Below are 21,616 nucleotides of genomic sequence, written 5' to 3'. Positions count from 1 at the left end.
AAGCCTCTGGGCTGAACTCCCTCACTAAGCAGAAGGACATGCAATCAGCCAGCTTAAGAGAACAGGCAGAATGAGTTTAGATAGGCTGCAGTAACAATCAACAAAACATTTCTGAGATTTAAAACAGCCTCTCATTCTCTTTCACTTAGAATGATTTATGGGTCAGGGCAGCTGTCTGGACTCCATCTCCATAGTGACCCATGTCTCCATGTTAGGTGTGGTTTGGGAAGAGAAGGACAAGACCAAGTCATACACCAGACATGATGTGCGCTTCTTTGCTTGCTTTTCATTAGCAAGAGCATTTTGTAGGTCATAGAGTCCTTCCTACATAAGGACAGTTAGGCACAGGAGAGGGGAAACTGTAAGCAGAATAAACCTTGATACGGTCTGGACTTTTAGGAAGGTGTCAGAATAAGAATTGCTTCAAGTGATTTTTCTGTAATGTCCAAACAACAAAAAAACTTGATGACTTTATCCCGTGTTACTTGGTGACTTGTCAATAATGTGTACGTTGCGTTTTGAGGGTTTTGTATGTATACTATACTTTTTATCAATGCCAGTTTTTCTACTCCTCTGAATTTCTCCCCACTAGGATTCACACCTCCTGGAATGGACAGATCATCGCCTGACAACAGCCCAGTGCACGGGATGTTACGCCAGCCGTCCATCACAACTGGGGTCAACATTCCCATCATCACGGAACTCGGTAGGGGGTCACTGTAGCTCACTGCGTGGGCGTTCTGTCTTTCAGACCATGAAGAAAGTAAGGAGTTTGTCCAGTTCTTTAGCTTTTTAGGCATCGTAGGTTTCTGTGGGACTTGAGGGGCAGGGGGAGGATAGTGAAGGTAAGGTTTGAGTAGTGATATGGCAGGTTATTTGAAGGAAAAAAAACTGTTCTATCTTTCTCAAAAGACAAATAGACAGTTTTCTTCCTGCTGGTTCCTGTTTTCAAAGGAGCATGAGAATGGCTTTGAAATCGGGGCATCCATTTGGGAAGGGGAAAGAGAAGAGGCGTGAATTCTTCTTCAGGTGGCTTCTTCTTGAAGGCGCGCCTCTTCTGAGTGTTCTGTTTCAAAGGCTCCCACAGTTGCAAGCCTGCTCAGAACCTCGGGTCTAAGCCCCTCCCACCTGAAAATGGATCCCGTTTGAGAATGGGGTAACATGTCTGTCTGCTCTGCTATGTGGCAACCCCACCTTGACCCTGTCCTAGTTGAGATTCTCACCAAAGGTCATTTTTAGTCAATGACCAAAATATGAATGGGGAGGGGATTTGCGGGGTTTGAATGCTGTAATCTGTAGCCAATAGAATCCAACTTCTGACATGCCCATGCCATTCTCTGGTAGCCTCTGTGAAGTTAAAAAAACAAAAACAAAAACAAAAAAACCCCTACTGAATGGCTCTTCCCTTGAGACAATACAGACTCTCTATTGTCCGGGTGGCTTAGCTTGAGAATGCTGCCTCTGTTTTTCCCTCACTCTTTTCTTCTTTTCTGTACTTTCCTCCACTCCCTTTCCCCGGACCCTTAAATGCTGTATCCAATTAGCTAAGCCGGGCAAGTTGCCTTTGGTATCAGTCAATCAGGAAAAAAACAGTGGGACGCACATTCTAATGATAACGGAGTTGGGTAAGAAGTGCTTGTCTTCCTTGACATCAGTATTTTCTTTTGTTCTGATCTTGGTGCTTCCAACTCTCATTGGCTCCCCCCACCTACCCCCTCCATTTCGCTGGCTGTAACAGCAAGGCTACCCCATGGCACTGCTTTGAATGTGTTTTATTTGTGGCTCTGGTTGGAATCGACTGTCTTGTTCTGGCCTCTCTTAATGATTTTTTTCCCCACACAGCATCAGTAAACCTTTGATCACACCCACCTGACCTGGCAGTAGCCGCCAAAGCATCTCTGCTCTAATTCATTTTCCGTGGCCCAAGCCTTTCTCTCTCCCTTTCTTTTAAATCCCACGCGTGCCCGCTCTCCCCTGCCTCCTCCCGGCATTCCTCTTCCAACTTGCTGTCAGTTTGACTGACATGTCTTCACAGCTCTCAGAGGAAGTCAAAGGAGAAATATAAAAATTTTAAGATAAGAAATCCTAGACAGTGCCTTCCCTCCAGCTGTTTATTTTTCTTTATTCTGACTTTATTTGCCTTTTTCCCCCTACTAGGCCCTCTCTCAGAAGTTCTGCTTCTGAAGCCATAAAAAGCAGCCAGTTCCCAGGGGATCTTTTCTTACTCAAGCCAGATTCCAAGAAGGGTGCAGAACAGGCTGGCAGCCCTATACTCTTATCCCTGCCCTGCTGGCCCAAAGCCCTCCCTGGGAGGTTCACAGTGGATTTATCTCAAAGATAAAGGCCCCTGGTCATGGCTGCATTTGTCAGACCCCTCCATGGCTCCCCATGACTTGGTTAATAACCCACGAAGGGCACCCATCAGCAGCAGGTCTCACAACTGGAGATTGATCTTCTAAATAGACACAGCAAAGGGCTTCTTGGCAGAGACAAAGGGGGAGGGGAGGGAAGCACCTGCCTTCACAGGACTCACAAGTGAAACCAACACTCCATTTTCTTGGCCCCCAAATATATTTCAAAATAAGAGAGGAGGCTTTTAACACAGAAATCTTGCTCGTGAGGTGTCTAGAAACCAAGGAATAAATTGTCCACCATGCAACCCTGCGTTGTTGTTAGACAGAGCTATTTATCTGGACAAATTCACTCAGGTCAAGGAGTATCACACTGTTTTCAACAATAGGATAGGTGTCTTTTTCATGTTTAGCGTTGTTGGCTAAAAGCCTGGGATTCTCCATCGTTCTTCCTAGAACCATAGGGCCATAAAAGACCAAGGAAGCTTGTGTACCCCAAACGACTGTTTTGAAAATTCACTGAACATCTCCAACACAGATACCCACAGTAGCTTTCTAAAGTACCCATACCAAGAATTTCTCTTTTTATTTAGAATCTGTGTGCTAGTAGCTGATTAGAATATCCTGATTTTTGATTAGAGGAAAAGGAAAAGCGAAAAGCTTGAGGCTCCAGATACAAGGCAGTAATTTGGTTATCGAGTCTCCTAACCCTCTTTCAGACCAGATTTTTTTTCCCCTCCAAGCTTTAGGGTTTAGGCCACTTCTTCCTCCTACTCTCAGGGCTAGCTTCTCTAGGAACCATACCACTCTTCTCATACCAAGCCTCCTCCCACTTCACCCCTGCAGATATTCCCCCTTTGTCACCTACCCTGGCATGTGTGCTCTGTTGTATTGCCTCAGCCATATGCCCCTTAAAAGACACAGAGGCAGGCAGCAGAGATAGGCTTGGGGTAAAGTGCTGGCTGTGCTCCAGAAGGCCCTGGGTGCTGGTCGTCCACATCCAAGCTGAGCTTGCCAAGGGATGTCTTGTCATTCTGAAAGTCCTTATAGACAAACATGGAAGGATCCTGGAGGTTTGTTGCCCAGGTAGTCTAGCTGAATGGGTGAACCCAAAAGCTAATTGAGAGCCCCTCCCTCAGAAAATAATGTTGAAAGTGATTGAGGAAGACAACTCATGTTAACCTCTACTTTCCACATGCATACACACAAGAACACATACATACATGAGCACATACAAAAACGCAGAGGCAACCAAGGCCAAACACATTTTAAGACTGTCCTCATCCATCCCAATATTTCCATAATAAAGGCTCCTGACATTTCCATGAGAAGAAAAAAACAACTTTGTTTGAACCCCTTTAACACGCTACTCCCCAGCTCTATTTGATCACCTGCATTGTGGGGCAATGCACATTATGTAACTGCTTATTGGGAATGGCGTACATTATGACCTATGTAGTGGCTGTTCTGAGAAACGGGCCCAGGCTGCTTGTGCTGTTACCTTTCTAAGACTGATGATCCCAGAACAATAAGCAAGCTTTTCACTGAAACGTGACTCACACCATGACATTTTCTTCCAATCCTTCATCCTTAGATTGGTCAACATCCACAGCTGTTCCTTCTACTTGGGGCCACACAAAAGTAGCGCTGTCTCTTACCCATCTCCTCATACACAAGGAAGAGACACTGCTCCACTTGAAACGATAGTATAGCCACCATCAGCTGCTGTTGTCGACAAAGAAAGTCATATGCCAATACATGTGCTCTTTTTTTCTGATTCCCAGAGCAGAAATACTGTGATCATTACAACATACTTTTAGAATGTTAGAAGATACAACTATAGACTTGTGACTTAGTTTAGTTGATATGAAATGCTTGCCTAACATTAACAAAGTCCTGGGTTCAATCCCTAGTACTTTATAAATTGCTCACACAGTACCATACCCACAATCCCTACACTGCAAAGGTGAAAGGAGAAGCATCAGAAGTTCACCCTAATCTTCTACTATATAATAAGTTTGAAGCAAACCTAGGCGATATGAGACACTGTCAAGAAGAGGGAGAGAGAGAGAGGAAACAGAGAGACAGGGAGACACAGAGAGAGAGAGATAGAGAGGTTTTGAAAATGTTTTTAAAATATTTATTATTCCTATTTTATGTATATGAGTGTTTGCCTGCATATATGTATGTGTCTTGTGTGTATGCTTGGTGCCTGCAGAGGACAGAAGTGTATGTTGGGTTCTTTGGAACTACAGTTACAGGTGAGCCACTGTGCCGGTGCGAGGAAGCCTACACAGGTTCTTTGCAAGAACAGCAAGCATTCTTAATCATGGAGCCATCTCTCCAGTGCCTGGTTTAGAAACCTTAATCTTCTTTATTTATAGTTCTAGAGTATGGCAGGAACCCATAACAAAATGGTTCCTAATATTTGGCTCACTAGGAGAGCAGTGTGGTGTGTGTGTGTGTGTGTGTGTGTGTGTGTGTGTATCCATCTCCACAGAAAAAGGAAGTGAAATATGAGAGAAGAAAATGAGACATGGAGAGACAGTCTGGCTGGACCACCAGTGGAGCTTCTCTTGTTCTAATCTAGTTTGAACACAAAGCCACTTGTGATTGGCTGATCCCAAGCTACTTATTATAAGAATGTGTTATATCATTTCCACATGAAGTGAGGCACATGAAGTTCAGGACATATACTTTTAGTCGAACATGAAATAGGTATGGAGACAGCCTAGGGCCTATCATAATTCAGTTTAACAGAACCATTTGGAGGGCCCATAAGTAAACCTTTAGTGATTCTGAGAGGAACAGAGAAAGGCTGGATATTTCCATAATGTCATGGATTGATAGACAATCAAGATGCCAGTCTCCGTTTATCCAAAGCATGGCATGGATCAAATATGGTCCTCCTAGTGGTCTCAGAGCTACCTCTTGAGAGACTGCAGAGCTTTCCCATTTTCCAGTAAGAGCAACTTGGCTGCAGGGTCAGGAAATGCTTTGTCAAAGAACTTAGTGACAAAACCAGACTGGAGACTTTTGCCCACTCCCCTGCAATTCGATTGCTGCTAATCCAACTGAGACCCAAATGTGATCAAATTTGGAAAAATCACCACAAAGATTTGCCTCCATTAGAGTCATTTTCGAGGGTGGCAAAAAAGATGGTGCCATTTAAAAATAATTCCATGCCTAGCCTTTCATCCTATTATCATTTATTGTGACTCATGCAATAAACAAAAGGGTTTTTTTTTGTTTTTGTTGTTATTGTTGGTTTAAGGAAAGTTGTCAAGAAAGTCCTTTTAAAAAATTAAAACAATAACTCTAGGGAAGAGAATTAGCTGCAGATAGATTCAGAAAAAGACACGGAAAGAAAACCTCATCTGTTCTCTTCCTAAAACTGCCTTAATTATTCCAGAAATCACAAGTGTACCTCTCTCCAATGCCCCACACTTCCCCCTATTATAATTCAAAATTGATCATTTATGAAGCCAAGATAGGAATAGAAGTTAATTTATCATTTAATTTTTTATAAGTTAAAGACATCTTACTTATCACCCATTTTCTAAATTAAAGCACAACTCATCAGTCTGTGGGTGTATGCAGGAGGAGTCCTTGGGGGGCTCCTCAGATGACAATGAAGAAAGACATCTTGCCCTGGCCATGTCTTCTTCTAGAACACAGAGAAGACAGAGCTGTTTAGAAGGGGAAGCAGAGTGTGGGGAGATTTGCAGAGAAAGTCAGAAAACAGCAGGAGGCATCCCATGTGTTGAGTAGAACCCATTGAGCATGGGCCTGAATTCAGAGAAGAGGCACACCAGGTACTACACAAGCCCATGCTTGGGGCCACCTCTCGGTTCTGCCTGAGGGTAAACTGCTTGCCATTTGGCCTTGCTGCATTTCTGATCCATTGCTTTTCTTTCTGAATAAGTTGCTTTCTTTTCTTTGCGGCTAACCTTACCATCCCAGCATGGCTACTCATGGCTATGTCCCTCTCTCAGAGGACTTGGCTACCAAAAAATGCCTGAGGGTGTTTCTTGGTCATGATTCTAAAACTGTAACAAAGGACTGGTCAACACTATCCACTTGCCAGTCCTTGGCAGTTGCCATAGAACAAACCTGCTTGACCTCATTGCTCTCCAGGTCTTAGGAATTAAAGCAATCCTGTAGGAGCAGGCCACTTGATCCCAGTGCTTGCCAACCCCGGGATCCATCAACAGCTTCCTCATGCTTTTGTTCTTTTACAGTAACTTAAGTGTCTCTAACCCAGTCACTTAACTATCTCTCTGGCTTCACTGGCTTATGTGTAGTCTCCAAAGCTAATTCTTATTTTATGCCCTTTCTAGTGAACGATACCAATGTTCAGTTTCTGGACCAAGACGATGACGATGACCCTGACACAGAGCTGTACCTCACACAGCCCTTTGCTTGTGGGACAGCCTTTGCCGTCAGCGTCCTGGACTCACTCATGAGCGCGGTGAGTTGTCTATCTTCTTTCTCTGCACTCACGCAGTGGGATACACACCCATGGACTGTCTCCACAGTAGGAGATACTGGCAGGAACTTGAACTGTGCATGGAAAAGAGCAGAAGTTCATGAATGATTCTCTTTAGAAAGGACACCAATGTTTATCAATCACACAAGTAAATATTATAAATTCCTCAACTTGCAAGGAAGACATGGAAAGATATGGCCTGGTTTGGAGGATAAGAGAAACACCACTTAAGGAAATAAATATTTTATACCAAGATGTGAGACTCTCTCAAGGAAGACAAAGGAAACTGAATCAGAATGAGGAAAGAACAGGGAAGACATCGAAAACCATGTTCATGAGTCTTTGGACTTAATACTGAAGAGTGATCAGGTTCATGTCTGAAGCACTTGCCTTATCTGCGAGGTGTCTTGGTCAGGCAAGATTGGGTGTAGTGTCCATGGAAGCATCTTTTCTAGCTGGAGGGAAGGGAATTCTGATAGTGATGCAAGCAGGTGGGCAGGTCTGGGCACTCGTTTGTACGACGGGGAACATTTGGGAATAGCCTGAATGTGAACAGAAAGCAGAAAGGACAGGGTGCCAAGGGTGACACCAATGTCCCTGCCTATCACTAAAAGACTAGACCTTGAATGAGGACCAGGCACAGGGCTCTTCCCAGCTGAAGATCAAAGAGATAATGATGGTAAAGAGGAGTTGTTGACTAAGACATCAAAAGCAGTTGTTTCCCTTAGTAATTTTATGTGTATCAAGTGGTCAAACCTTTTACTACTCCCCTTTGTGACCCTTCAAATAAGCAACAACTAAGAAAGCACATTCCTGCATAGTGGCAGTATCATTCACTGCCGCAGACAACAGCAACTGTTTAGAACAGCCACAGCAGGTACTGGGAATACTTCCCAATAGCATCTTTCTTTACCAGATAGACAATGCTCTTCATTTTGCAGTAGTCAAATTCACAGTTTGTGAAAATGGGGGTGAGGGATGGATAAAAACTGACCTTTGCTGAATCCATGGAACAGGGTTTTATTGAGCATGTTAAACTACAAATATAACTCGGAGGGGGTTTTTCCATACATATTCTCACATTGCTAAGAAAGGTCATTGATTGTGTTAAGCAACTTACATTCTAATTATGCATTATTATACTCATTCATTAAAAATGAATCCCCAAAGGATTACTGTGTGAGGAAAGAGGAAGACATGAGGCTTTCAGAGATGTATTTAGTTTATTCTTTATTACTGAACATAGTACAAATATAAACATATCTTAGTGAAATATTAGAGTTATGGTTTTAAAAATAATTATGAAATAAGATCACCTGGGTTAAGGTTGATTGGTGACTTTTGTAGCCAGTAAGAAGAATCACTGGGCCCTATAGAGGGGTCCTCCTGGTTTCCTGGGATACTGTGACTGACGTTGGAGCTGCTGCTAATGTTGGCCCAGTTTATACAGAATCTTGAGCAGGTTGGAAAGAACAATAAACACTGCTTGATTGGGTTCAGTAAGGCACCAAATTCTCAGTAGGAGGCCAGATCTCGTCTCCTTAGAAATGTCACTTTAATTTTGATCCTAATTTCAGTGATTTTAGAACTCTGATCTTACTGACATACAAGTAAGCTGTTTATGGGAATTTTTTGTTTTCAGAAGAGAAAACACCATTAAGAGCTTTTTAAAACTCAAATTTATAACATTTGTATTTCTAGGCAGACAGTCAGTGTGCCCCAGGTAGGATCAGATACATCATTTATAAAGGGTGTGTTTTTATAAATTACTGGGAATTCTGAACTAGTGAATCTGTACAACTGAGCAGGCCAAACACTTGTGAAGCTGGTGATGATCTGAAGCTGATGGGATCGAAGCTTCTGCACAAAGGGTCACATGATGGACAGCTTGGAGTTGGGGCATGTAACAGTGTGGAATCAGGGCATACCCGCATATGAGCTATAAGACTCACCATTGAACAGCATCACTAGGGAGTCAATTCTCAGAAACTAGGATGAGAAGTTGAAATGAACTGATTTCTAATCACTGTTTTTAAAGGTCATCCATTCTCAACCTCTCTTGATATCAAAATTGAAGTGTTAGGGACAAAGTGACTTGTGCCACATAGATGTCATAGCCTGTAAGCAGTATTTTTCCTGCATCATAGCATAGCCTAGAGAAAATCAATCTAGGAACTTAGTACTTGCTTTTCACGTTTCTTATTAGCTGCATTGGTTATTGAGGGCCTGGAACTATGTAACACTTCAATAACACAGTTTGATCTTTTAGACCACAGTGTGGGAGAAACAGGTTTAGATATTGGAGCAAGGCATATCAACGGGCCCACTGACAGTGTCTTTTCCTGTCATCAATCAAAATCCTAGCCAAATTATTCCAGACCTTGCTCTGTTATCTAGGATGAAAAAAACTCCAGTTGAGGTCTGGCTCAACACAGACAATTAGATCCAGACCCTTTGATAAAAATGCTACCTGTGATTTCTTTGTATTTCACTCCAGCCTTCATTTATGAAAAAGAATGTAGTTTGGTCAATTACCAAAGCCCTAACTAGGAAGAGCTAAAATGAGGTTCCACCAAAGAGCAGGAGCAGAGGTAAGACAACCACAGCCTCCATCTGCAGGCACCATCACAAGACCTACCGACTTTAAAGCACATGGAATAACTGGGAAAGTGTGGCACAGGGTCAAGAAAACCTGAAGCGTCTGGATCTGATTCACCACCAGCCCTTGTTTATCTTTTCCATTGTCTGGAAATCAGTTGAGACCAAATGTTAATTAAGCGTGATGTGAACAACTCCTTATGTCTTTGTAGTACTTGGAGAAGGACAAAGGAATATGAAGGTCTTTCAACAAGCAGGCACATGTGACAACAGAGCTATTTTATTTATGTTATTTACATGCCTGTAGATGCATATATATATATATATATATATATATACATATATATATATACACATACACACACACACACATATATATACATACACATATCTATCTATCTATCTATCTATCTATCTATCTATCTATCTATCTATCTATCTTTATCTGATTACTCATTCTGTCTCCTGAACACATGCGTGCACACATACTTAAGAACAAAAGTTTTCAACCTATGTGTTGAGACTCCTTTGGGAGTCAAACAACTCTATCAAAGGGGTTGCCTAAGACCATTGGAAAACCTAGATTTTTACATTATGATTCATAACTGTAGCACAATTACAGTTAGGAAGTAGTAATAAAAATAATTTTATGGTTGGAGTCACTAAAACATGAGGAAATATAGTAAAGGGTTGCAGTATTAGACAGGCCGAGAACCACTGTTTAGAGAGATAAGACCCAGGAGCTTTTAGATAGATGAGTCAGAAGTCTGCAGGAGAGATATGTCTGTGTTTTCATGTCTCATATGAACTGGTCTCTTGGTGTCAGAAATAACAAGATTTGTGTTAGTAAGACTGGAGAACATGCTCCTCTGAACCATGGGTCCTCCTCCCCTGCTTTCTACCTATACTGTAACTTCCTGGAGCGGGGCAAACCCTGGGTGAGCCTTATGGTGAAGGCTGAACTGCCAGCCCAGGATAAGCTGCTGCTATTCTAGAGATGCCAGCTATTTACCTCTCATGATGCATCTCTTATACTCCATCCAAGAGCCCCCATTTCTTCTGCTCACAAGCAGACAGACAGTCCACAGGTGCAGCCAGGGCAGATGGGCTAGCAGCAGTGTTATGTCTGAGCAGCAAACAGCAGGATATTGTGCTGGACTCAAGAACATACCCCTTGCTGCTACACCAGGCAAGGCAGATCCAGGAGAAAATAATTGAAATAGTTCTCATTGCTCGTGAAAGAAAAATACTAAAAATAAAAAATCCACACTATGAAAACCAGCAAATATAAAAAATGGCAGATATGACATGGAAAATGACAATTTTAGTGCAATTATAGACGAAAGGCAGAGTGCCATTAAAGTTAAGGCAATGTTATTAAAAAATGTGTTAATTTTCAGTTAAATTTTCTATAAAAGACCAATTAGTTTAAAAGGCTTGACAGCGTTAACTGTGAAACATAAGCTCCAGTAATTATACTTTAAAAAAAAAGTAGAGAGAAGAAGATGCTCTAGTGAGGTAGAGCTGCACAGGCGGGGGCCAGCACACATTAGGCTAGATGGCACTGCAGATTCAGCTCTTCCTTCTGCAATTCCTCTGCCCTTGTTCCAGCCTTTCAACGATTTTGCCGTGTGTCCTTACAAGACCCAAGAGTCACCCATTGCTAGAGGTCAAGGGAACCTCACACATGATTGAAGGCAGCCCTCCCTTATTAGAGATGAGAACACCGGAGCAGAAAGAATGGGCATATTCTAAATTGGCTGCATCGGGAGTTGACTGTTCTTTTTTATAAACTATAATTCATTGAGTACTGGTTGCATATGGGAAATTACACAAATTGTCTTGTTTAACACTAGTCTATAATTTTGTGTTTTTCCTTTTTCTTCCCTATTATATGGATGAGGGGTCCAAACCGTAGAAAACTTGGGTAACTTTCCCATTATCATAGCTATTGAGTAGCCAAGAAAGGATTAAAGATTATACTGTAGGGCATGGTGAGATGGTTTAGAGGCAAATGCACTTGCTGCTAAATATAATGACCTGAGTTTGATCCCTAGGTCTCACATGGAGGAGAAAATAAACTCCCCCAAGTTGTTCTCTGTCCTCTACCAGTACCCCATAGCACACACTTACTCACAAATAAATAACATAAAAAATTTAAAAACTCATAATCAGGATGACAGCTTACTCTACTACAAAGAAAGCCTTCCTGAGAAAGTGTCTTCTTCTCTTCCTGAGAAGAGGCCCCTGGATTCTTTAGATTGCACAGGTGTCCTGCTTGCAGGTACCAAATAAAAATCAAGTTCATCTCTCATTTGCTCCCCAACCACCAAAGTGACACAGGATTGGGCAGGACATCTGTGAATTAATCTTTTCAGTCTACAGGTTTCATGCAGAAGTGTCTCCTAAGGCATTCATCATATCTGTCGTGGACTTGGTTCATGGTGGAGCATAGGGAAGTCTGGAGAGTGTATGAGCACAAGAGACAAAGGTTCATGCCTGCCCTTCGCAGTCTACAACTCCTCTACACCAGAATATGCATTACTCTACAAAACAATTGTACATTCTGGCTCCTTTATCTTCTGCAAGAATAGGCTTTGATAGTTAGTATTTGGAGTCCTAGTGTGTTTTGCCTCATGATACTGAAACAGACCCTTCCTCTTCACCTAGTCCTGTATGAAACCCTCTCGCCTACTTTCAAGCTGAACCACTCATGGACCATTTTGAGACACTGTCTTTGAATTACATGTCAATGCAGGCCTGGAGATTATTGACTACTCAATTAGTGCCAGTGTCTCTGTATAAATCATTTAAATGCATGCTGAGGTAAAATCCCAACAATTCAACCAAACTTCGTTCTTCCATGTGGACCTTATCTGTATATTCCAACAGGTAACTCTACCATACTCATTGCTTAAAATAAACAGATTGCAGCTTCCACATAGATATAGATAGCCACTTTCCTTTTGGAAAATTTAGGAAGCACAAGAATATAGAAAAATATTCAAGTGGTCTGTATTTCCAAGACTAAAGAAAAGTGTTTACTATTTTGCATGCATATATATATATATATATATATATGCATTTTTATAGATAGATAGGATAGACAGATGGGGATAGATATAGACAGATAGGTAGATAGATAATAGATAGATAGATAGATAAAAAATAATAGCTAAAACTTCCAGTTTTAAATATTGGTTAATTATTTCTTTTTAGTTAATATTTTGTTGAGAGAATTTAATATGTTATTTTTTTAAAAAACTGTCACAACTTGCAAAGCTCCCATAGGATTTCATGATACTCTCTTTTAGAATAGACCACAATCTTTTACTTTATTGAGGGGTAGTTTTAAGATATTTTGCTACAATAATAGTTCCTTTTATTAGCTTTCAATTACTATAATAGATATCTGAAATAATCCATAGCAAGGTTGATTTCGTGGTTTTGGAGGTTTCAGCCCATGACTGGTTGGCCTGGCTGCCTTGGGCCTTCATTGGTCCTTCACTTTGGTATGTAGCAGAAAGAGATTAAAATCCCACAGTGGTTTGAAGGATGTGCTCTCAATGATGAGACGACTTCCCTCCAGGCCTCACCTGTTAAGGGTTCTACCATCTCTCAATGTACCAAGCTGGAGACCATACATGGGCCTTTAGTATACATTCCATATGGAACCTTTAACACTCAAGGGTTATGCGTTTTGTACATGAGTCTTGAAATGAATAGCAGTGCATTTGTTTGAGTCAAACCTACTGTGTGTCGAGCAGATATGAACATTTGTGAAGCTCATGATAGCCTTACCTAATTATCTCCCCAGAACAAGTGTGTCCACACGCTCCTATCATGGGTATGCAAGTGCCATCTCATGTCTGTGGTATTGTGTAGTGCCATTTTCCCTAGGAGGACCTTTAACTGTGTTTATGATAGCTTTCAATATATACATTTTCATTTTTAGTTAGTCCTGTAAATTATATATATATATAATTTCCTTTTGATAATTTCAGTTTTTATCCCTAAAGACTTCTTGCTGTATAAAGAACTATCAAAAGAGATGAATAATTTAGTTGTATTTTTAATGTTTTTGATACTTTCTTTCCTTTTTGAGAATATAAAATGAAAATTTTCACAGTAGAAAAACCTATGAAATAAATAAAATGGAAAATTTTTTAGATCAAGAATTTATTTTCACAAAATACAGATGTACCTGTCAGTTCAGATCTATGTTTTTAGCATAGTTTTTAATCATAATGCATATTAGATTCTACTTTAAAAACTTTTACCAAAATGTATTTTGCCATACTATAATTTTCTCAAAACATGTTAATATATGCACAATATACATCATATAACTGTTTTATTATTAATTCAATCATTGTTATAGACAGTTTTCCCCAATCCACTCGTGGAAAAATCACCCTTGTCCAGTGATGTGTGATTTTTTCTGGACTGTATCAGCTAACCTTCTCTGTAAAAGCCTGGATGATGAGACTTTTCACTTCTTAAGAGCTGTAGTGGCAGCCATGGCTACTTCCCTTAGCTGTTGTAGTCCTGAAGTAACTGAAAGTATTACATAAACAAATGAGCATTTCTGAGTCCCAATAAAAGTTAATTAAAAAAGAAGTGACAGTGGCTATAACCAACCCCGCATCTTAATAATTTTAACCACTGAATTATGCATTCTTGTTGATAAAATTTTTAATCCTAGCCATAGTGGCCAGAAAAAGTTTACTGTAAAACTTGAGAGGAAATATAAAGCTCTCTCCAAAAGTCACTTAATGTAATTGTATCTGGTTGTCTTTTGAAGTCCATGTGAAACCTACAGTTAGGTACAGATCAAACTTAGCTTACTAGGGGTAAAATGACAAGTAGCTATGCCACATGTTCTAAGAAACAGAGGTGCTCTTTTTCCCTAACAGTCTTTCTTTGCAGATGATTCTTACTGTGGTTCGTGCTTTAGAGCAAAAACAATTCTTTGTTAAATATTTACTCAGTTTTAAAATTATGAGCGTGTACGTGTCATTGTGGGTAGGCATGTGCATGTGAGTGAACTTGCCTGTAGAGGTGTGGGTGATCAGAATCCAACATAGGCTCTGAGTAGTACGTGTCTTTAACAATTGAGCAACACCTCTAGTCCCCGCACTTGTACCATTATTCATGTCCAGAGACTGGTAGTAAAGAGATTGGCATTAATTATCTTATATACTTTGGATGATATTCTCCTTCTAACTTATGATCTTATTGTTGTTGGTATATTTTTCAAAGCATTATTTCTAGGCTCATCAATTCATTAAATATCCTCTTGGTAGTTCATTGCTTTATGGCCTCATTTTTCATCATGTTACTCACCTTAGGAAAGCATAATTTAAAACACACACACACCAATTTATAGCATAGATTTATTCATTATAATGCTTTTGTCTTCGAACTGCTTTTATATTTTCAGGTTTATTCACAACATTTTTTTTTTTTTGCGTGTCATAATCAAATATCCCTTAAATTTCAGTAGTCTCTATTCTAAGTTTCACTTGGATCTTCATCTGCTGCTAGACATTCAGCATATTTAGACCCATAGTTCTTAACCTGTGGATCAGGACCCCTGCAGAGGTTGAATATCAGCTATCCTGCACATTAGATATTTATTTTATGGTTCATAACAGTAGCAAAATTACAGCTTTGAAGTAGCAACAAAGATAATGATATGTGTTAGACTCACCACAGCATGAGGAACTGTAGTCAAGGGTTGGGGCTTTAGGAAGGCTGAGGACGGGTGGTTTAGAGGATCCCCTGAGGCATTGTATAGTTGCTATTGTTCCTGTTACATTTTATCCATAAATAGTGGGAGCTCTTTTGTAAGTGTTAGCTATTATCACTATATACTGAACTCAGCAGATTTTAGAAATTTTCTTATAATATATTTTGTTGTTCTGTTTATTTTGTATAAAATACTAATATGGCATTAATTTTGTTTTACAATAGATCTGAAAATTCTTTGTTATTTTATAGATTCTTTAGCTGATTATGTTGTTATACTGTATATAACTACATCTGTACTTCATTATTATTATTTATTATTATTATTATTATTATTATTATTATTATAGCTTTTCTTTGATTCTATGATTACTTTTTACCATCCATCTTTTGGTATATAGGTTAATATTTAAATGCTTAACTTTTTATATCTAGTGATGCTTAAATTTGTAAATAGTTCTGTGTTTAGTTCTAGTTAGTGTTTAATGGTCCCCTCTATAAATACACTCAAAACTGATATTTTAAGTATTAATATCTAGAAACCTTTGGTATCCCTTGTTTTTCTCCTTGTATAACCAGTTTTAGTGGCATTACTTCCTCTCTCTACCCTTCTATTTCATTTTTAATTATATCATTCACATTGTACTAATAGATGATTTTATGTTGTCATTTTTCTTTTCAGAACTAGTTTTGACATTTGCACTCAGTTGTATAGTATTTTGTTTGTTTAAGGGCTGCCCTGACCAAGGAGCTGCAAATCTTCAGTCTCTCAGACACCACAGCTGGAGAACTAAGCTTGTAGCTGGGTACTTCCTTACAGAGTTCACATTATGCAGATTTGTCAAACAAGATGAGATTGCTCCGCTTATCCCTAGCCTTGCCCTTGGACCACTTCCTTTTGGCCTCGCACCAGATTTATTTACTGGGTCTTTGTCTTTTTTGGCTGACTTTCTGTTATCTTTCTTCTTGTCATTCTTGGGCAGCACAGCGAAGCTCAAAAGAGTGTACCACCACTGCAGCATCACTAAGATATGGCGGGAAAAAGCTGCAGTTTTTAAGTGACAAGTATGACAGCCTTTTGTGCATTCACGTTTGCACATGTGTGTGCCTTCTTGTGTGTGAAAGAGGCTAACAGTCAATATCATTTGTCTTCTATTACCTTTCACCTCATTTTTTGAGACAGATTCTCCAACTGACACAGGATCTCAAGGATTCCAGGAACTGACAGCACGGGAGCTCTGGGGTCATCTGGTTTTGTGTTCTCAGTACTAGGATTACGGGCATGCGCCAACACTTGTCTTTTTATGAGGGAGTCGGGAATCTGAACTCAGATCCTCATGCCTGTATGCTGGATATCATTGACTGAGCTGTTTCTCCAGCCTCATGACAGCATTGCACAGTTACATGTTTTGATATATCTCTCCAGTATTTTAAAACCTTTTAAGGTTAAAAAAATCAAATTGTATTTAAGAAAGCTAGGTTTTGCTTCTGAGTATCTTTTAAAAATCAAATGAATGGAAATGGCAGGCTGGAGAGTTGGCTCAGCAGCTCTGAGCTTCATACTGCTCTTGCAGATGACCAAAGTTCAATTCCTAGCACCCTAGTGAGGCAGCTCCAAACTGCCTGTAACTCCAGCTCCTAGGGTCCAGCACCCTCTTTTGGCCTCCACAGGCATCTGTACTTGTATACACAACCCCTCCCCACAATAGTCTAAAATGAAATAATGTTTAAAAATGAACTGAATAAATTCTTCAGTTCTCAAAGATCCAGAATCATTCCAATTGTTTTCGCAAATTAGGTTGACAGTTTTATAGCCTATAGAGTCCTTGGAACAAAGCTGTCCTTTCAAACTTAGTTGGCATTTCTTTCACATTTGTTATGGGAGTCCCATTTACCTAATGCTGTTCCTTCTCTTTTTTTTCTAAGAACAGTATTGCTAGTCACTTTCTTTCTTCATTTAATACTTTAAATTCAGACATTCACTGGGTACAGGGCTTGGCATTACTCTTGTTTCTTTGGTGAAGCCCTGGATCTGCTTCTTAGGGTCGCGTTCCATTGTAGGAGGGGTGGTGCTTGTGTGAAGTGCTCTCTTGTCTTAGTTTCTTGAATTATTTACATGCTTTTAAAATATGGGCACTGCTGCTTAGCATGTCCATCACTGTCTTCAGAATTTGTCAGATTCTGTTTTTTTTTCTAGGACAATAAAACACTCCCCATTTCTCTCTCTCTCTCTCTCTCTCTCTCTCTCTCTCTCTCTCTCTCTCTCTGTGTGTGTGTCTACATATGTGCACATGTGCATGTATGCATGTGTGTGCTTACATACTTTTCAGTTTTACAGCTTATTACTCCACAGATAAGAATTTAGCCATTACAAACATAATTATCTTTTAATCATGTAATTATCTTTTAACCAGTTCTTTTAAGAAGTGTTTTATTAGAATATTAATAGACTATAAAATTCACCCAAGTAAACAATTTTATGGTTTTTTAAGCATATATAAACACCCCCAGGAATCCCTTTTAGAACATGCTCATAACTTCCAAGAGAAATCTGTCCTCGTTTTCCTTACTACTTTAGCTACGCAGCCCTGAGCATCCACTGATATTTATATCCATCCCCCTAGCATTGCCTCTTTTGGATGTTTCATATAAATAAAAACTTACTTTGTTTTTATGATTCATCCATGTTGTAGCATGTATTAGTACTCTATTTCTATTTATGCACAGATAATTGATTCCATGGTTATAACAGTTGGTGATGCATTCACGAGCTGACTGCCATTTTATTTGTTTCTAGCCCTTTGTGTCAATGGCAAATGATGCCGTTATGAATCTCTCGACTTGGGTCTTTGTTCTGATGTGTATTACATTTCCCTTGGGTATAGTTAGAGTTTGTGGATCCTGTGGTAACTCGAAGTTTACCAACTAAGGAACTCCCAGACAGGTTTCCAGTGATTAGACTGCTTTCTGTCCTACTGGAAGTTTGTAAGGGCTTCTGTTTGTCCACATTCATACCAGTTCCTGCTATCGATCTGTCTCTTGTTTTATCACAGCTATCCCAATGGGTAAAGACAATCTTTCACTACGATTTTGACTTGTGTCACCCTGTGGCTACTGACCCTGGGCCTCTTTGGGTCCTTTGATCACGTGTCAATCTTGTTTTGAGGCCTCATCCTTTTTCTATTTTTCAAATGTATTGCTCTTTGGTAGTTGTGTTATTGGGGGACTTTAAACACTTGCTACTACACCCTTATAAAATACACTTTTCTCCAATATTTTTACTAATTTTACGGAGAGTTTTTACTTTCTACATATTCTTCCCCCATAAGTTTAAAATACTACAAGATACAAATTATCAAGTTTTCTTGTGTAGCCTATGATTTTGATTTCTTATCTTAGATAATCATTAAAGCAAAAATTGAGGATTTACCACCATTATTTCTTCTAAGCACTCTGTGGTTTTAGCTGACACACTTGGGTCTTGATTCGTGTTGAGTTTTGTATATGGCATGAGAAGAAGGTCCAGGATTTTTCTTCTGCATGTGGATGCTTAGTTGTTGCACTGCTGTTTATTTAATAGATGACTCTTTCTTTAATAAAGCGCCTTGATCTCCGCGTTGAAGGTCAGTTGACACCAGGCCTATGGGCTTATTTCTAGATGCTCAATTCTGCTCCATTGGCCTGTATGTCAGACATCATGACAGTGTTTATATGTTGAAATCAGAGGTTGGGACTTCTTCACCTTTATTTCTAGCTGCTTGTTATATGATAGATATAACATTTATATCCATATGAAACTTAGAACTCACTTTCCTATTTCCCCTAAAGAAAGGCTCTCTAATGCTGATAGGAATGTTCTGGAACTGTATTATGTTTATGGGTTTGCTGTTATTCTAATTTTATCTTCCAATCCATGAACATGGGATATCTTTCCACTTACTTGGATTTCATTCATATCTTTTGTAATTATATATAGATTTCAGTACACCAGCCCGTGAACTCCTTAAACAAACTTCTCCTGAAGCATTTTCCCTCTTAAGTTCTTCTTGTTTATTGAAAGTTTATAGGGGAAGGGTTTGTACATTTGCTTGTTGATTTTTGTACCCTGAAATCTTCCCGAACTCCTATTACTTATGATCATGTTAGTGCGCTCCTTGGGACTTTTAATACAGTGCCATGCCACCTGTTAATGCAGATAATCTTCATTCTTTTCCAATATGAATGCCTCTTTTATTTCTTTCAAATTGGCTAGAACCTCCAGTGCAATTTAAGATTAAAGTCATGAAAGTAGTTCCTTTTGATCCTAATTATAAGGGGAAAACATCTGCCCTATATGCTCCTTAGTACATTTTTTGTTTTTTTGTTTTTATTTTCACCCATATGTATGTATGCATGTGTGTGTGTGTGTGATTTATATATATTGCATATAATGAATTGTAGTCAGTTCTATTCCCCTCTTTTCATTTCTCTGTCCCACTGAAACTCCTTGTCTCAGTAGTTCTCACTTCTACTTTTCCATGTTCATTTTGTCTGTGGCCCTCTCAGCTTAATTAGGGTTTCTTACCTAAGCTTGAGTCCGAGGATATTTACTAGAACAAGGAAATGTGCCTGTGGCTACACTACTGAGGAAAATGACAGCCTTTCCTCCAACAGTTTTTAATTGCCAATCTTTCCTACAGGAGGGGTGGGGTCTCTCTGACTCCTTCCCCTATCCATGATAAAATATTATTTGACCCAATTGTGTATAGTTCTTGTGCAGATGACCATAACTGTCATCATTAAGTGCATTGACCATGTTACATCTAGAAAGTTTTGTCCTTTCTTGTTCCCTGAGCCTCGGAGGAGTGTTATAGTTGTCCCAGTCAGACCACATCACTCTATGCAAACATAAAATGCAAACAGATTCATTTGCATTTTATCTTGAAAACTGTTTCCAGGAGCTAAAGGGATCTGCAACCCTATAGGTGGAACAACAATATGAACTAACCAGTACTCCCCGGAGCTCATGTCTCTAGCTGCATATGTATCAGAAGATGGCCTATTAGGCCATCAGTGGAAAGAGAGGCCCATTGGTCGCGCAAACTTTATGTCTCAGTACAGGGGAACGCCAGGGCCAAGAAGTGAGAGTGGGTGGGTGGGGGAGTAGGGGGGATGGTATGGGGGACTTTTGGGATAGCAATGTAAATGTAAATGAAGAAAATACCTAATTAAAAAAAATTAAAAAAAAAAGAAAACTGTTTCCTTCTGAAAGAAAAAATGTCCCTCATTTCTTTATATTTGGGTAGACAGTGTGTCAGCAAATGGGGTTATGAATGTTTGCCATCTATGTACCTATGGTTGGAATTATCTCCTGGCCATTGGTCTAGAATGGTAATTGGAGCACAGAGGCACCTGTAAGTTTTGTGCTCAGCTCTCCATTATTCACTACGGTAGATGGGACTCGGGAGGATATTCCTCTGCTCCTGAGGGTGGGGGATCAGACTATAGGGAAAACTTTGGGAAATGTTAACATGCCGTTGGTAAATGTAATCAGGCTCCAGAATGTAGTCTACAGGACCTTCCCTGTGTTCTTCCTTAGTCGAGAGCAGCAATTCTTAATCTGTGCATCACAATCTCTTCAGAGTCATAAGGCATATCAGATATCTACATTATGATTCATAACAGCAGCAAAATAACAGCTATGATGTAGCAACAAAAATAATTTTATGGTTGGGGGGTTACAACAACATGAGCAACTGTATTAAAGAGTCCCAGCAATAGTATGGCTGAGAACCACTGGTCTAGAGCGATCTTGGGCACTGAGGCTGATAGAGATAACAGGCACAAGGAAGAAGGACAATAATGGCCCTCCAGCTTCTAGGACAAAAACTGCAACAGGAAAGAGCAGTCAAGGGATATTTGGGGATGAGAGTGACTGTCTTCTATCATCAACAACAGTCCCTACCCCAGTGTCTCTGCGATCAGGTCAGTCATATTTACCAGCACTTCCTGGACCCTGAGTTTCTCAGTCCTTCAGGTGCTAAGAATTGGAAATCCTATATATGCTCTGATATTCAATTTTATGTGTGATGACACTGAGACCAAAAAGGTCCAGAACTCCCTAAGGCCACAGCTTCTGAGAAAAGCATTCCACTATGGGATCTCGATTGAAAACAAAAACAAAAACAAACACTCAGAGGAATTGGTAAGTATGCAAATATTGCCTTGCCTCTGTGAGCCCCAAGCATCAACTCTGACTCCACGGAGACAATAAAATGCAGTGACTGGGCTGCTACCCAAAGGAGGGCAGTCCCTGAGACTCCAACCCCCTTAGCCATCCCATATGCATCTGCTTTCTTGGGTATCCTAAGCTCTGCTTGTTCACACCAGGGAGCAGCTGAACTATGAGCATAAATTCTCAGCGGGATAGCCTGCCTGTAACTTTACC

At 39.9% G+C, this 21,616-nt stretch overlaps 1 protein-coding gene across 27 annotated transcripts in view; it reads left to right on the top strand.

The window, feature by feature from the left end:
* Kcnma1 (potassium calcium-activated channel subfamily M alpha 1) overlaps positions 1 to 21,616 on the top strand; it is a 702,678-nt gene that overhangs the window by 657,084 nt on the left and 23,978 nt on the right. For 15 of the 27 annotated variants that reach the window (XM_021182657.2, XM_021182646.2, XM_029468760.1 and 12 more), the window contains 3 exons: positions 593 to 706; positions 1,545 to 1,625; positions 6,692 to 6,822. In XM_021182657.2, the coding sequence (XP_021038316.1) occupies positions 593 to 706; positions 1,545 to 1,625; positions 6,692 to 6,822 (326 nt within the window). The remainder of the gene's footprint in view (positions 1 to 592; positions 707 to 1,544; positions 1,626 to 6,691; positions 6,823 to 21,616) is intronic. The other 12 variants (XM_021182666.2, XM_021182664.2, XM_021182654.2 and 9 more) reach the window with 1 other exon arrangement.

The sequence above is a fragment of the Mus caroli genome, chromosome 14, assembly GCF_900094665.2.
Source record: "Mus caroli chromosome 14, CAROLI_EIJ_v1.1, whole genome shotgun sequence".
In the NCBI taxonomy this organism is placed as follows: domain Eukaryota; kingdom Metazoa; phylum Chordata; class Mammalia; order Rodentia; family Muridae; genus Mus; species Mus caroli.
Note: the sequence above shows the minus strand (reverse complement) of the source record. Positions and strands in the feature narration are given on the sequence as shown.